Source organism: Mustela nivalis (assembly GCF_964662115.1).
Source record: "Mustela nivalis genome assembly, chromosome: 14".
Taxonomy (NCBI): Eukaryota; Metazoa; Chordata; class Mammalia; order Carnivora; family Mustelidae; genus Mustela; species Mustela nivalis.
The window spans coordinates 39,437,896-39,455,365 of NC_139033.1; the positions used below are offsets into that span (position 1 = coordinate 39,437,896).

Consider the following 17,470-nt stretch of genomic DNA (forward strand, 5'->3'; position numbering starts at 1 on the left):
AAAAGGCTGTGTAGCAGATGTTTTAAATAGAGAAGCTTCCTGACTAATTTAAAATATATTACTATCAATCAAGTGGGGTGAATGAATTTTGAAACAATAAATATTAGTGCTTATATATGGTTTTAATATTTGCTGAATAAGTCATTAAAACTGGGTGATTACTTATTTATTGTCTATACATACTTCACTTAGTATTTTCATAGTACTTCATAAAATTTTTGTTCAAGTGATGTATTTTAACTTGTGAACATATTTTCCACAACCCTGTTTACTATTTGAAAATTTTATTAAACCATAAAAGTCTAAAGCAGAACAGAGAATCCAAGAGCTCATTTACATCTCTATTTTACAAAGCACAGAAACCTGATGATGTGAGATGACTTAATTACAATATCCTCCAACCCAAAATTTAATGTAGGAAACTCATTGCTAAGATTCTCCTTAAACATAAAGGGGTATGTTACCATGTTACCATATCACATCTGTAGTATCTCTTTTTTTAAAAGCTTTTTTTACTTTTAAACCACAAAGTGAAATTTAAATTATATTAGGAAGTACATTTGAACCTAACAAATTTAGTCTTTCTTCTTCTTAGGCATTTAAATAAAAACTATAATAGAAATGAATCAGTTTAGGATCATACTAGGGGAACATGCATACACATTTACTCCCTTGTGTTTTTTAACCTTATCTAGAACTTTCTGATCTTTCTTTTCTAAAATGTATATAACAACTTTCATCATTCTTAAGTTTAATGATAAGTTCTTAAGTTTAATGATATTTGTGGTATAAAAATTATTCTTTATAGACTCAAATTTGTACATCTCATGGTGTCTGACAAATAAAAACTAGCTGCCCATATAGAACAATTTTGTAAGGAATGACCATATTTCCTATCCTTCTTTTGTGGAGTCTTAAGTGTTCAATAAGGTCTCAAAGTCTATTATTCCAATTCACATAGCCTATTATTGACTGCAGTAAATCAACCTAAAATTATATAGAACACAAAGTCTTTTGCTTTAGGAAAACAAAGAACCTCTAATGGTGAGCAAAAGACAATCAGAAGTTGGAACCTGGATACCAAGGCTTTAGTGTCCTCTCATGCGGCTGAGTCTGGGTAGGAAGCCTCCTTGTCTGAGACAGTCTCCCATTTTTATAGAGTTTAGAGGTTGGGAGTGGAATGGAAAGGTTCATTTAACTCTAAAGTCTCTCCCAGAATGAAATGTATATGCTTTCAGTGAATATTAAACACTCAATATAAATATTGAACACATCTTGCGTGTAGCAAATCGCAAGCAATATGTGCCCTCAAAATTATAGTACAAAATACAAAACAATTTTAGAGCTCAAATTTTGTAAGGAGTAGTTTCTGGTATTTTAGATATTAAGGAAAATATCAAATGTGGAAAATGATGTTGACAATATCACTGAAAAAATGTAAATATATAAAATACATTACATTGGAATGTTTCTAAGTGTTTCTAAGGGTCCTTTTAATTTTAAATCTATTAATTCTTTTTTCACCCTCTCATTTTCTATTTTAATTACCTCTACCTAAATCCAATTTTTCATTCTTTTCAACTCTTAGTTTCTCTCCAAAATCTTCCCTGATTATTCCTAACTTCACTAATCTCTTTTCTGAATTTCCCAACAAGAGAAATGAGTCTCTAATACCCGACAGGTATTTAAAAAACTCTTGCTCGTTAAGTACTTTTTTTAAAAATTTTTTAAATTTATTTTCAGCGTAAGAGTATTCATTGTTTTTGTACTACATCCAGTGCTCCATGCAATCCGTGCCCGCTCCAGTACCCACCACCTGGTCCCCCCAACCTCCCGCCCGCTCATTAAGTGCTTTAATTGAACATTTTCTTCTTCCCGCTGGAATACCAATGCTGGATGTAGTGAAGTATATGAGACTGTAAAAGAAGCAATAGCTAGATGGTAAACACTGGCTTAGGAGCCAACAGGCAGGGAGCAAAGTGAAGTGGGATCCTCTTCCTCAGTGGGAAACCATTTGTGAAGAATAAAGTTGGTTGTAGAGGAGGGATGAAAAAGGAAGTTCTGGGCCCCAGCCTGAATGAATCGGGCTCAGTTGAAAAAAAAATCTTTTTGCAATCATTTGAACATTGGAGGGCCTAAGACTGAGTCATTGCGATATGGGAATTCGGCCAATGATTGGAGCAAAAAGGGCAAGCTCTCATAAAACCAAATGCTTTGTCACCTCTTGGCAGGGAAGAGAGGACCCCTGGACATGCCTCCTCCGGGGGGAGGGTGTTGATCTTGCTGGAGGAATGCTAAGGGCTCAAAAATGTCATTTTTTGTCTTCAATGATAATTTCATGCTCCAGTGTTGTTTTAGTGGTCTCCATGGGGGTTGGAGACACGTTGGCGGGGGAGCTTTGGTTGGGCAAAGGGGTAGGAGATCCAGGCAGGGTTGATAAGGCAGGAGATGGGGTAGAACCAGGGATGCAGGTGACACGATTTGACTTTCCATCTGCGTGAATGGTGATGTTTGTACTGTTGACGGGCTTGCTGAAGTGGACAAAATATAAGACCAGAACAACAAGTGTTGTGGCAATTAGACAGGCCAGGAGACACACCAGAAATGTTTTCCAGAGTGACCATGGTTTTGCTGTAACCTGTAATGAATTATGAAAGTGAATATTTCAGCAAATGAGATAGTAGTGACTTAGGCAGCTGATTTCAGTTAGAATAAGGCTAATCTGTTTCATTACTCCAAATGCTATAATTTCAGGTACAGTTCATTAGCTGTCTCTTCCATTCCCTCCCTCTCTCTCTCTGTCTCACACACACACACGACTTGTCCACAAGTCCATGAGGACAAAGTGTTCCCTCTGAATTACGCCTTTGTACTAAAGCAATAAGGCATCATCTCATATGCAAATAGATTCCTCTGGAATATATTACTCATAAGTTATGATCAGCTACTAACATCACAATATAAATTAAATTATCTGGTTAGTCCTCATTGCTAAAAAAAAGTGATGAAATCCAAACATTTAGATTGGTTACCTTTGAGTGACGGAAAATTGCAGGTGTTCTTTTGCTCATTGTTAGCTCCTATTTTTATATTACATATTGAAATTTTATATTTAGAAAAATATTTTTAAAATAATTTTTATGTCTTATACATAAAGAGACCTTTCACTGAGCTTGGAAAGATATCAAAATAGAACACGTATTAGCGCTGGTATGGGGTAGGGTCTTCAAGGAATAGAATGAAACCCTGATAAACTGTTGGGGGCCGTGGGTCCCTGTTGTCACCACGAGCTTGTGGACTGGCAGCACAGGAGAAGTGCAGAGCAGTCAAAGGGCATGGGGCCAACGAGAGGCTAGAGGACGCAAGAGCCCTGCAGGGAGTCTGTGGAGCAGAGCCTGCCTGCCCCATTTCACCGGTGCTCCAGGACTGCTAAAGACTCCCCACCTCCCCCCAGTCCCCACATCTTACCCACTGCGGCTGGAGGGTCCCCGTGGGCAATCTACAACCACAGTGGGTTCCTTCATTCGAACAGTATGGATTTCTGGGCAACTGCAGAGAAATAATTTTTAAATAAATAAATAAACAAACAAGTCATTGTTTAAGATGAAGAAACTTTTATCTGGGAACATAAACAAATGAAGCACATATAAATAATGTGAATCCAACATGTGTTAAAGGAAGAACCAACCAAGTTCTAGAAGAATCTGAAACTCTAATAAATGGTAGGATGATATGAATTGTACAGATACACTTTTCACATCAAATGATCAATGAAAAATAAAATGATTGATTCAACAGATGCCCAAAGAGCATTTTCACAAATTTCAGCATTCAGTCTTGACAAAGGCAGACAATACAAATCTCAAGAACTACAAATAAAATAGATTGACACCTTATTTAACTGTGAAACATTCGGCACATTTCTTTAAAGTCCGAAGGAGTGAAGAACGTCTCCTACCACCAATATTAGGTCATGTTTTTCAAGTTCTCATCAGTGTGTGTGAATAATGGAAATGGGAGTATAAAACTAACATTTTTTTTCTACATCATATGACTGCTTACAAACAGAATCTCAAATAATCAACCATACAATCTCTCAAAAGGAATAAGACCTCATTGAGTTGGCTGATTATAAAAATATGAAAAGTATATGTAACAGCACTTGTTGTGTGCGTGCGTGTGTGTGTGTGTGTGCGCGCGCATTGCTGTTTGCGGTAATAAAGCAATATAAAACGGCAAAGCATATCAAATGCTATAGGACTTACATAAAGAAAACCACAACCCTTTACTGAGGCACAAAAAGACAACTTGGATAAACATCCTGTTATAAAAATATTTCAGCAGTATAAACTTTCAATTCTCTGAGTTTTAATTAATATCTTTATGAGCTTTTGGTAAATTGACAAAAATTTCACATGGCAAAATAAAACATTTGTAAGAATAAAATTAGATTGAATGGGAGAGGGGACCGGAAGTAGAATATTAGCAGTGATCTTTTTTTCTGGGAGGGATCTAGTTGATTTTTTCTTTTTTTCTTTGTTATTGTCTATATTTTCCAAGGGCTCTAAAATGGGCAAATAAACTCATAGCAATTGTAAAAAAAAATTTTTTTTCTACTTATTGTTTTTGGGCACTTAAGAAGTTATAGACTGTCAGATTACAAAAAAAAAAAAAAAAAAAAAAGTGCGGGGGCGGGGGGGCGGGAATCCAAACATTCCTTTCATGGTTTCAGAAGTCAGTTTCACTATTTAGGTTTTTTGTTTGTTTCTTTTTTGGGTTTTTTTGTTTGTTTGTTTGCTTGATTTTTTTTTTTAAGGTAGATTATCTATTCATTTGACTTAATGGAATAAATTGCATAAATTTTGGCATGTGGGGAAATAACATAATTCACACCTAATTTATAATGAAAAGGAGAAGGAAATAAAATGATGTATATATGATAGTAAAGCGATGACATTTTGTAACTTCCTTGAAATAGGAGTCATCCTCTAAAATAAGTTTATGACAGTCTAGTTGCTGAATCCCGAGACTGATCCCAAATATAACCTTCATGTGGCGAAATAATTCTTTTATCAAAGCCTATCTTTCTATTTATTTCTTCTGATTCATCTCTTGGTTCTACAATCTCAGGCTGATTTAAAATTCGTTTTTCTGGGGCGCCTGGGTGGCTCAGTGGGTTAAAGCCATTGCCTTCGGCTCAGGTCATGATCCCGGGCTCCTGAGATCAAGCCCCACATCAGGCTCTCTGTTCAGCAGGGAGCCTGCTTCCCCTCTCTCCTCTGCCTGCCTCTCTGCCTACTTATGATCTCTGTCAAATAAACAAAATCTTTAAAAATAAGTAAATGAAATTTGATTTTCTTTATTATGAACATAGTAGTAGTTAAGCCCCGCATCAGGCTCCTTCCTCAGTGGGGAGTCTGCTTTTCTCTCTCCTTCTGTTCATGATCTCGCTCTCTCTTTCACTTGCTCACTCCCTCTCTCAAATAAATAAAATCTTTATCAAAAAATGAGATTAAATGAGAAATCTGAGTTCTATTTCTGCCACTAGCTAAGTGGACTCTTCTTTTTTTCTAAAGAGTTTATTTATTTATTTGACAGAGAGAAACACAGCAAGAAAGGGAGCACAAGCAGGAGTGGGAATGCAGGCTTCCAGCTGAGCAGGGAGTCTGATGCGGGGCTCAATCCCAGGACCCTGGGATCATGACTTGAACCGAAGGCAGACCGCTTTATAACTGAGCCACCGAGGCGCCCTAGCTAAGTGGACTCTTAATGTTTCAATTCCCCCATATGCAAAATGAAAAGATTTGTTTGAATGAGGAGTGAGACCCCATACACGTTCCAAAAAATATGATTTTTATATTACTAGAGTAACATATTTTCAGCATAAGTCTCCCCATGAGACATTTTCTATAAATTACTACTTTAAATACATATAAATAGATCAATGAAAATAGGTATTTTCATTGGATCAAATATATTGTAATAAATAATAACATAAACAATATAAAATAAACATAAATATTAATAAATATTAATATGTGCTATAAACAACATTCCAAATAATTTACTAAAACTTTTGTCTAGAGGTACCTTATATATAAATGTCAAAATTCAGCAAAATATCAAAATTTAGGCAAAATTCTAATGCATAGTTCCCAAAGGATATGAAAAGCAGTATCTGGCATATTAAATAACCCCTCTGGACACTTGTGATTGCTGGTAATAACATCTCAGATTCCATTCACCCTATAATAGCAAAATCAGAAAAATGCAGCCTAACTTTCTTGAAGTGTTACATGTTCAATGTTGAAAGCAAGACTATGAGCCCAGAGAGCAGCTAAAAGGCGTTTGTACTTACCAGCTCTACTGGACTTTGTTCAATATCCTCAGCGTGATGCCGGTCGCCATGCATTCTGACGGGGCTACAGCTCCAGGGATGTCTATACTCGCTTTGTGGGTGAGAAGTTGGAAAATCCCAGATTTATGTTAAATTAATAATTGTATTTATTCAATCTGGATTATGTAAGACAATAGTCATCTAGTTTCCAAAAAAAAAAAAAAAAAAAAAAATCCAAATTCAACCCCAAAGTACACGATGTATGCTTGCTGAGGAAAAACAAATAGAAAAACTTGCTCCCTTCGGAAAAACAACGGGCAGAAAGTTATCTCAGCTGTAAGAAAGACTCCACGATTCTGAGCAGATATAAAGCTTGCCTTCCTTATTTCACATAATTCATTTAAATCATGAAAACTTGATTTCTCATGGGTTAGGAATTTAGTTGTTGTTTCTTAAAAAAACTCACAGAGCCACTCCTTGATTATGAACATTTGCAGGATATTCTGTAGTTAGGCAGAGGGATTATGGCAATGACTAATTTCAAAACTTTTCAGAAATAAAACAATATTGAGGTTACAGGGTCATGATAGATGTAGGGGGATGGTGAATAAAATCTATGGCATTGTTGAAATCAGTGGCTATACTGAGATGGACAAGGGAAGTAAAAAATGGTTTTACCCAAAAATACAGATGCAAATAGGAAATAAGTATACGTCAGAAGCTTCTGATTGTATGACTCAAGGATTATCCACGGTACATCTGATCTGCTTCTGTGTAAATTTGTGTTGCTTTAGGCTATGTAATGATGTCACCACTTCTCATGAATCCCAATCTTTTTAATGAGCAAGAGTGTCTCTGGTACTTTTGCATCTCTCCCAAGGAAAAGTTCACATGATAAAGCATGCAAAATGGCGGTGGTGTTTGACATCAACCTGAGAACTGATGCTCCCAGGGCCTTTGACAATGTGGCACGCAATATGGAATGGAGAAAAAATGACTCTAAAGATCCTTTTTAGTCATGTATTTCCCGGAAGCCAACAACTTCCGGCAGGGAGGCTAATGACATGAATTTCCAAACTATTAATAAATTTACACATATCCTAATTCAAAAGCAGACATGTCTTCTTATTGTGTGATAAGTAGATTCATGGAAAAAAATGTATGTAACTAATTCCAAACTTCTAGACTTCTCATTAAACAAATCTTAAATAACACGATTACATTTATTTTAAGTTTGTTTTGTATAAGTAACTTTCATAGTTTTGTATGTCAGCAACAAATACTCAAAAACTAAAAAAGAGATATTTAAAGAACATTTTCAAGTATTTGGAAATAAATTTACTAATAGAGGTGTTACTACTTTCAAATGGAAAAAAATTATGAAATTTAAATGAGTAAATCTTTAATGAAATCCTAAATAAATATACGGTGGCAGCAACATAAATTGGTAAAACAACTTGAAAAGCATTTGATACTATCTAGTAAATTTGAAGATATTCATATATTATATGATCTAACAATTCCACCTCCAGTAAGTTCCCTGAGGAAACACACACACACAAACGCGCACACACATGAACATTTATAGAAGCATTATTTATCAGTTTTTTAGAAATGTCCCAAATTCACATCAACAGCAGAACAGATAAGTAAGTTGTGATATATTTGTACAATAAAATACTTTCACCAATGAAAATGAATAAACTATTACTAAATACATCAGCTCTATGATTCTGACAAATACGCAGTGGGACATAACAGACATTAAACTAAATTGTCTTTTGTAAAGATACATTCATAAGTGATACGTTCATTTTTTAAAGAATGAAGAAATGATTAATAGTAGTTACCTCTCAAGGGAGGGAGAAAAGCAGAATTGGGGCTGGATACAATGTGGAGGGACTCAAGGAGCTAGAAGTTTCCTATTTTTTTTTTTTAAGATTTTTACTATTTATTTGACAGAGAGAGAGCACAAGTAGGCAGAGCAGCAGGCAGAGGGAGAGGGAGAAGTAAGCTCTCAGCTGAGCAGGGAGCCCAAAGTGGGGCTGGATCCTAGGACTCTGGGATTATGACCTAAGTTGAATGCAGACCCCCAACCAACTGATCCACTCAGGCGCCCCAGAAAGTATCTTATTTTTGACCTGAGTGTGATCACATGGGAGTTCATCTTACAAATATCCACCACATGTGACAATTTCTCTATGTACAAGTTAAAAGCAAGTAGTTATTGAGATACATTGGTGAGCTCTAATAAAATTCATGCTGACTTTTTTCAGTGCCCTCTCTTTCCTCTGTGTTGATGGCAGCTCCCTGACAAGTAACAAGTAACGGGGAACATTCATTTGCATTCTGGCTAGGCTTGAAGCACTGAAATCTCCAGTTTTAAGGTCTGATGGCACAGTCAGAAGTCAACCACAAAATAAACGAGTTGCTGTACCTGTGGCCTGGTTAAAGAAAAAAAAAATCCAGTTGCTTTAAGGTAATTAAGGTTGATGTTTGCTTAACCTAAGCTAAGAAGCCTAAAGAGCTTCTCCCCCTGGGGTTTAGTGCCTCACTTCCTGAAAGGTGCTGGGGCAGGGACTGAACTTTGTGCCTCTCAGCAGGGAATAAGGTCACTACTGGGGCGCCACATTCTTGGTGTTAATCATGGTGTCCCAGTGAGCTCATGCACATCCTCTGCTCTGTTTGTTTGTTGGTTCTACAAGTATATGAATTACTATTGATACTCAGACTTGAATCTAAACCTTCAATTTTATGGTCTGGTCTAAGCATTCATGACGTAAGCCATTTTATCCTATCCTTTAAGTCTGATCTCCACCTTGACCACTAAAGATGGAACTATCACTCCCCAGAGGAAGGAGCCGGAGGAGCATAGCACTATCCCCTTTTCCCAGCTACTGAAAGCTGGTTGAGCAGCCAAGACCACAAAGCACTAGCACGTAGCAGCCAACCTGCATCTGGATTTCAGCTGGCACTTCTTGGGCTTCCTTTGATCTATCCACCAAGGAGAAAAAGAGAGGCAAGCGTTCAGAATCCTTAGAAGAACTGAAGAGATTGTTTCTGGGGACTGTTGTAAATATCTCTGAAATGAAACTTGATTCCTATGTCAACGCTAATTGACATTTGTGCTTTTTCTTGGCTCTGAAGATCAGGTAGAAATAAATAAATAAATAAATAGATAAATAAATAAATAAGAAAGAAGATCGATTTCTGATTCTCTTCCACTGCTATGGAACCCCCAATAAGAAAATGTAGAATTTTGAGAAAGTGATCTAGAAGCTCTGTAGAGTATGAAAAAAAAATTTGATAGACCGAAATAATAGAAGTTAAAACACCCTAAAATAAATGAAGTTTTGTGGTGGTGGTTGTTGTTTTTAAAGATTTTATTTATTTATTTATTTATTTATTTATTTGAGAGAGAGAGAGAAAGAGAGATTGAACATGAGCAGGGGGGTAAGGGCAGTGGGAAGGAGAGAAGCTGACACCCTGCTGAGCAGGGAGCCAGCCCCAAGTGGGGCTTGATTCCAGAACCCTGAGATCACAACCTGAGGCACACCAGAAACTGACTGAGCCCCCCAGGTGCCCCATAAATGAAGTTTTGTGATACTTATATTATATGTATATACTAAAACATGTATGTACTTTGTATATATGTATATAAATACACATATACACTAATATTTTATATATAAACATATATAAACCATATATTACATATAAATATATGTACAACATATATGGATATAAGTGTTCATATATACTAAAATACACAAAATTCAATGCTTCCTTGTGAAAACATTTTTCTCTAATCAATAAAAGCAAATACTAGGTGTCCGGGACTATGATAGGTACATAAAGTACTTTAACTTTCAAAAATGCCCTGTGAAAAAGCATTGTGCCCATATTACAGATGAGGAAACCAACCCTCAAGGAGTTTAAGAAATGTCCTTCAAATTGCAAAACCAATAGTTGCTGCAGAGCAGAAATTCAGCCCTGAATCTAAGTCAAAATCCATTTAGAACCAGAAAATTGATTCTTCAGATGGAAATCGAATAAACAAATCACTTAGTAGATGAAGACTCTGAAGTAAATAAGATATGAAGTAACATACATGAACTGCATTCACTTACGATTTTTTGGGTTTCTTTTGTATTTCAATTTTAAACAATGTTCTATGTCTATTTGGGAAAAAACTAACAAACAAACAAGCATCCACACAGACGAGACTCATCCTTCCGTTATAAATCCATTAACTTCAGTCTCCATTACTCACTCCCCTCAATTTACTATTTTGCTTCTCTTATCATTTTTTCCATTAGGTTATGAAACATCTGATTTATGTATGTTTTCCAATTAGAAAAGTAATATAAATCTAAATATTTAAATAAAAGTGATATAAATATAAAAGTAATAAAATATAAATGTAATATAAAGTATAAAATAAATATAAAAAGGAATATAAATATTTAATACAAATATACATTTTGAAGATAGCTCAGAAAATTAGAAAATAATTGTTTATCCACTACTGAAATGTGATGGATTCCATACAGACTTTTTCAATACATATCTAAAGATACTTATTCCTTTTTGTTTGGTTTTGTGTGTTTTATTGGTCACATAACAGTCCATTACATGAAAGTAAGAGTTTACCTAGCCACATTTCCATTGCTGAAGAATTCAGATTGTTTCGATTTTACTGACTCAGTATGATATTCCATTATGAAAAACCGTTTTTTCAAAGTTTTTGATTTTTTTTTTTTTTAGGTTGTAACCTGGAAGTGGAATTAGATCAGAACTCAATAAAAATTGACAAATTGTTAAAGAAAATAATACCAGATTACATTGTCACTAACAATGTTACAAGACGGGGATGCCTGGATGGCTCAGTCAGTTAAGCATCCAACCCTTGATTTCAGGTCATGTCATGGTCTTAGGGTCTTGGGATCCAGCCCCATATCTGGCTCCACGATCAGCACGGACTCTGCTTGGGAGTTCTCTCCCCCTCCCTCTGGCCCTCCCCAGCATCATGCTCTCTTTCTATCTCTCTCTGAAATAAATCAATACTATTTAAAAAAAAAAAAAAGTCACAAGATGGCCCTACTCACTACATTTTCCTTGCTTAACCATTTCTTCAGTTTTGGTAATCAGGTCAGAAAAAAATGTGTGGGGGGGGGGGGCGTTGACATTTCCTTTGTTTCATAACTCTAATATTAAAGATATTAATGACCATTTATTTATTATTCAGTATTCATATTTATAAAACATTAATATTCAATATCCATATGTATTTAATCATGTTCACATTTATGTTTATTCATATTCATGTTTCAGGCAATTCAGCTTCATGGTTCAGTACTCTCTTTTTCTAGTGAACATTATATGTATCAAGATACCAATGGCTTTTTACCCCATGTGTTGCAAATATTTTCCAGCACTTTACTTTTCCTATTTTTTCTTTAAGAATGATTTCTTTGAAGGGGTACAAATGACACTCAGCATTGTCTGTCTTACAGAATGTGGTCAAGCTGTATTTTTTATATCACAGTGTCTATTTTTAAGAATCCTCAGGGACTTGCCTAACTGGTTTTAGAAGCAAAAACTATTGTATTACTCTGGAAAACTGTTCTTTTTCATCATATAAACCTGTCTATAAGTGTCTGGTTTTCTTTCCTTCTGTCTTTTTAAGTGTAGGTACAACCATTGTGGAATGAAACAGCAGGAACTTGATTTGATCAAATCAAAGAATAGAAGGAAGGGAGAAAATACTTAAATAAAGTTATGAGAAATCAAAGTAGACAGATAAATCATAGGAACCCAAATATACACGCATATTGTGTTTTTTCCTCAGTGGAATTTCAACATTAACTTACTACAGATTTATTACCAAATAATAATTTTGAACTTCAATTTTCAAAGCTCTGAACAGGGCATTCTTTTTAAATGCCACATCCACAGACTTCTAAGCTCTTCCTTTAACCACAATGTTTTTACAAATAATCATTTCAGCACAGTTAGGGCTTTGTAGAATAATATTTGGACCCTTTGTTTTAATTCAAAGTTAGACACAGTGAAAACGTCTTTGTAGGCTTTGTCCCAAATTGCCTTTTGTCAAACAGGGCAAGTCTGTTGTTTATAATGTCCATAAACATGTAATCTAGGCATACCCTTGCTCTACGTCTTCTCAGATTACTGTTTCCTTTTTTCCTTCTGTTAATAAGCCAATTCAAGTCTCAAACAAGAAAAAAAAAAAGATGATTTCTTTGACTTACAAAAGTTTTTAAAACTTAGAAGGCTAAGCTAATTTTGTCTGATTTTTGTATTTTTATTTCAACATGTAATTCTTTAATACATTTAAATTCCTTTTTCCCTGTTTAGCCAGTTTTCTCAGAACATTTATTTTATAAAATTTCCTTCCTTTCCAATTTATGATACATGAATTTTTCCATTGGAGATGATTTTGTTCAAGTTCTTATAAATGATTATAACAAATTTAATTATTTAATCAAGAGCTCAGGACAATGAAATGTTGTTTGTTGGAGACTCTGTCTACCACATACAGGGTGTAAATATTTTGACAAATATGACTTGGAGATCCCAACTTTATCCTTTATTTGAGCTTTAGGAAACTGGTCTACACATGTTACAGTTTAGAAGCATGTTAATAATTGGTTAAATATCTAGTTGATACCCAGGTGACATCCTGCTCTTTCTGTTCCATAATCATTTTACTGATTCTCATTGACTAGCATGGACACTTGACATTGGACAGGTGTCCATTCTCTTGACAACATCTTTTTCTGAAAACACTCCCTCCCTTCAATTACCTTCTGTATTTCTGCATTTTTTAAAGATTTATTTATTTATTTGAGAAGGAGAGAAGAGCATGTGTGCACAAGCAGAGGGAGGGAAAAAGGAAGAGAGAGAATTCTCAAGTAGACTCTGTACTGAGCATAGTAACCGATGGGGCCTCCATCTCAGGACCCTGAGATCGTAATCTGAGCCAATACCAAGAGTCAGATGCTTAACTGACAGCCACCCAGGTGCCCCTGTATTTCTGCATTTTTATCCTGTGACTCTTAATTCTCTCTCTACAGATATCATTGTCCCAATTTAGCTCTGCTATAAGACTGAGCACAAACTATTGTAATTAAATATATTATAACATCAGTTCCTCAAGGGCGGGGGACCAGGCCTATTTTTTTAAATGAGTTTCCTGAATGGTTAGTACCAAACTGCACAATGTCTAAGAACTTAATCAATATTGGGTGACTAACTGACAACTTACTGTTTTGTGGTTACAAAATTCCATAAATATACATAGTAATTTGTAATTACTAGAGTCTCTTGTTTGTGAATACATGACACCCAACAGACTTGAAGGTCATGAGTTAATTAGTACACACAAGTATTGGGTTTCCCATTCCCTAGTCTGAGAATTCTATTCATGGTGCACAATGTTTAAATATAATGGAGATTTCCAAGTTCCTATTTTAATTATCTCTTTTTTTTAAAGAATTTCATTTATTTATTTGAGAGACAGAGTGGGGGAGGGGGGAGGAGGAGAGGGAGCGGGACAAGCAGGCTCTGCACTGAGCATGGAGCCTCACACCAGGCTCCATCCCATGACCCTGAGATCATGACCAGAGCCAAAAGCAAGAGTCAGTTGCTCAACTGACTGAGCCACCCAGGTGCCCTCCATTTTGATTATCTTAATAGAAACTTTCAATCCTTCATTCCCTTACATAACTATGTGTTAGTATATCCTTCTTTTTGTTCTGATCAGCAGCAAATGGAGGCTAAAGTCCCAGTGAGAAGGGATCCTAAGATCTTTGTGTCCATTGCTACAACAACAACTACCTCCTAAAACTGTTTGGGAAAAGTTGGGAGAGGTAGAAGAGCAATTACCTTTGTTAACATGAGATTTTTCCAGACATTTGCCAAAAAAATATGTATTTAACAATAAAAAAACACAAAGAAAATACAGACACCTACCTATATATCCACTGCCCTTCACAATAAGTAGAAATTTAAAGGCTTATTATAAACTTCCCAGATAATATTCCCTTCCCCCACAAATAGCCAACACCCAAAATTACCTGTTTGTCATTCCCTTGTTTTTCTTCATAGTTAGACTCCACATCTATATAACTTTAGAAATGTAAGTGATAAAGGTTCAAATTGTATGCTTCTGGACTTCCATTTATTTACTTTTATTTTTAAGGATTTTTGTTAAGATTAACAATGCTGCTATGGGAATCTCATCCATGCTTCCTGGCACTTGTCTTGGAATAGAGTTATTATGTTACAGGGTATGGAGAATTTAAACTTAATGGAAAATGCCAAGATATTTTCCTAAGCGTTTGCACTATTCTGTATACCTACAAGCAGAAATTACCCATTTTTCTAGATCGCTGTCAATGCTTGGATTTTCAGACTTTTACAAAACATTTTCCAATCTAATCCTCAGTGTAGCTTCCCTGGTAATTAATGTAGCTGATTGTCTGTATGCTGACATGTTTATTGGCCACTTACATTTCCTTACATCTTTGGGCCGGGTAGGGCTTGGGAGGTTCCCTCCACCAGGATGGTTCTGATGCCTGAGAGACAAAGAAATGCCATGTCACTTCCCTGAGTTACCACGTTCAGGACAAGCTGGGGGATCAAATGGTTCACAATAATTTATCAATCCTTCATGAGAACCATGAACTAAACCAGAAATAGCTTCTCACTCCTAAAGAATAACAGTGTATGGTTTGTAGAAATAAAATGTAAGATTTGTAGTTTCCGGGATTCCCTAAAGCAGGAATTTCACTAACAAGGAACACGTTCCTTCTGGAGGCTTGGTGGGTGTGACTGAGACTCATTTCCTTGCCTCTTTTCAGCTCCTGGAGGCCATCTGTGTTCCTTGACTCATGGCCCTTCCTCACCTCTTGCTTCTGTCATCTCATCTCTTACTACTAACTCTGACCGCCTACCTCCCTCCTACAAGGAACCTTATAATTATTTAGGCTCACTGATCCAAGATAATCTTCCCATCTCAAGACCTTTAAGTAAATTATATCCACAAAGTCTCTTTTGCCATGTGAGTCACATTCACAGGCTCCAGCGTTTAAGATGTGGACCTATCCGGAAGGGGTCCTCATTCAACCTGCTGCAAGAGGCACTAAAACTTCACTACCTGATGAGGGAAAAGAAACCTGCTAATACTATTGGGATTGAAGAGAATGTGTTTCCACAGTCGATTTAGTGAAAAGCAAGCCTGATAATCAATAACAACGAAAACTAAGTTAGATCGCCAGCTTCCCTATCTCTGCCTGCTTGTCTGTGTGTCTCCACAGCAGGCTGGACTTTGTTCTACCACAGCCTTTATCACACAGTGTTAGAATAGTTCATCCTAACCTCTTCTCCTTGAATTCCCAGCATTTACCACAATGCTGGGCACTAGGGAAATATCTCATACATGTTTGTGGAATAGGGTGAATAATACTAGAAGTATTTCCTGTTAAAAGATCATGCTTAGCATAATGTCTTGAAAATATTAGCATTCAGTTAATGCATGCTGATTCATCTGGCAAACCAAAAAGATGGGGGCTCCCTTAGACAGGAAAATCCTATTTTTTAAAGTAGACTTTGTTGACCTAAATAAAGAGGGAAACTGAGACCAGTCAAAAGGATGAATTTATTCAGGAATAGCTTAAGCCTTGCAATTTGAGACACACAAACTGTAGCAAGCTACAGGTGAGCATCTTGAGGGTTTGGGGTGAGCTGTATTTACAGGCAGGGTGTGTAAAGAGAGCTCAGTTGGAGTCCGGGTTGGAGTCTGTTAAAATAAAAAAGAAATGAGACCAGTTTTGAAAATTCCCTGAACCATCACAGTTAATCCAGTCATACAAACAGAGCTCAAGTCAGTTTATTTTGCTAAACCAACACTACCTGGGTCATTTCTTGTTCATGCTTCTAGAAACCATCAGCAAAATTTTCCAAGGTTGATGTGAGACAACAAATTTCCAATTGTTTAAGAAAATTTCAATATTGAAGCACCTGGGTAGCTCAGTCACTTAAGCGTCCCACTCTTGATTTCGGCTCAGGTCATGATTTCAGGTTGTGAAATCAAGCCCCACGCTGGGCTCTGAGCTGTGCATGGAGCCGGCTTAGGATTCTCTCTACCTCTCTCTCCCTCTGCCCCTTCCTCCACAAAAAAGAAGAAAATTCCTATGTTATGAGTTTTCTGTAAATCAGGCCTTTACAGAAAATCAGTCTCTTACTCCTTAAGTTTTGTGATTCTGAGAGCATAAGTACGAGTTTTCCATTTTTTATCCCCCAGTTCCATTTTAGGTTGAAATTGTCTCACAACCCTACCAATTGGTAAATACACACATGCTTGCTCACAGGTCCCTCGATGCTTGAAACGCGTTGCCCTGTTTTTAAATTCATTATAGATGATCTGTATATCACCCTCAAATATCTAAGAAGGTATCTATGTCTTTTGCAAAATAGAAGGAGGTTTTGAAAGTTTTAAGTAGGATCAGTAAGCAAATATAAATTAATAATGAAGTACTTCAGTATGGATTGAACTCAACAGCCATTTGTCAGAGATTCCACATTTGGCTCTTTAGCTAATTAACCAAACCAGAGAAACCCAAACAAACTGACACTAAATGGAACTAGGAAACAGGAATTTGACCTTCATTCATTCCTAAGGTTTAAATACCCAATTACATAGCTCACATTGAGCTACGTATAGTTAGTAAGCATTTTCTCAAAGAACTTAGTGCCATCATTTCAAAGCACAAAGCAAATATTTTTTAAATGACTTTACATTTCTCAAGAATGAAATCTACAAAGCTCCAGCATAATGGGGCTACCACCTCCTTTCCAAATTCATCTTCTTCCACTAACTAGCTCCAGTCACATGACACTTGTCGCAAGCACTGAATACACCAAGCTTTTTCCTGTGTCTTTTTTTGTGCCTACACAACTCTTTCTTGGGGCTCCAAGTGCTTCGCTCCTGAAAACAACCAAACAAGACACAACGATAACCACCGTTTTGCAGAGGAGATCAATAACACAGTCAAGATCACGAAGTTAGCCCTGGCAAATGAGAGTTAGGGCAGACTAACTCTAATCCTG

The 17,470-nt window shown here is 36.3% G+C and overlaps 1 protein-coding gene across 1 annotated transcript; it reads right to left on the reverse strand.

The window, feature by feature from the left end:
• Positions 1–1,711: 1,711 nt before the first annotated feature.
• On the reverse strand, positions 1,712–6,866 carry LOC309847991 (uncharacterized protein). The gene is made up of 3 exons (XM_082698921.1): positions 6,359–6,866; positions 3,469–3,549; positions 1,712–2,638 (listed from the first exon to the last, which is right to left on the reverse strand). The coding sequence occupies exons 1-3, from the start codon at positions 6,410–6,412 to the stop codon at positions 2,312–2,314; spliced, it is 462 nt and encodes a 153-aa protein (XP_082555047.1). The 5' UTR covers positions 6,413–6,866; the 3' UTR covers positions 1,712–2,311.
• Positions 6,867–17,470: the final 10,604 nt, after the last annotated feature.

Bases quoted from the DNA above. Each gene is read 5' to 3' on its own strand.
- LOC309847991 (XM_082698921.1), bottom strand. From the start codon at position 6,412: ATGCATGGCGACCGGCATCACGCTGAGGATATTGAACAAAGTCCAGTA. The intron at 3,550-6,358 runs GTAAGTACAAAC...ATTTCTCTGCAG, and splicing joins AACAAAGTCCAGTAGAGCTG to TTGCCCAGAAATCCATACTG. The intron at 2,639-3,468 runs GTAAGATGTGGG...AATTCATTACAG, and splicing joins GGACCCTCCAGCCGCAGTGG to GTTACAGCAAAACCATGGTC.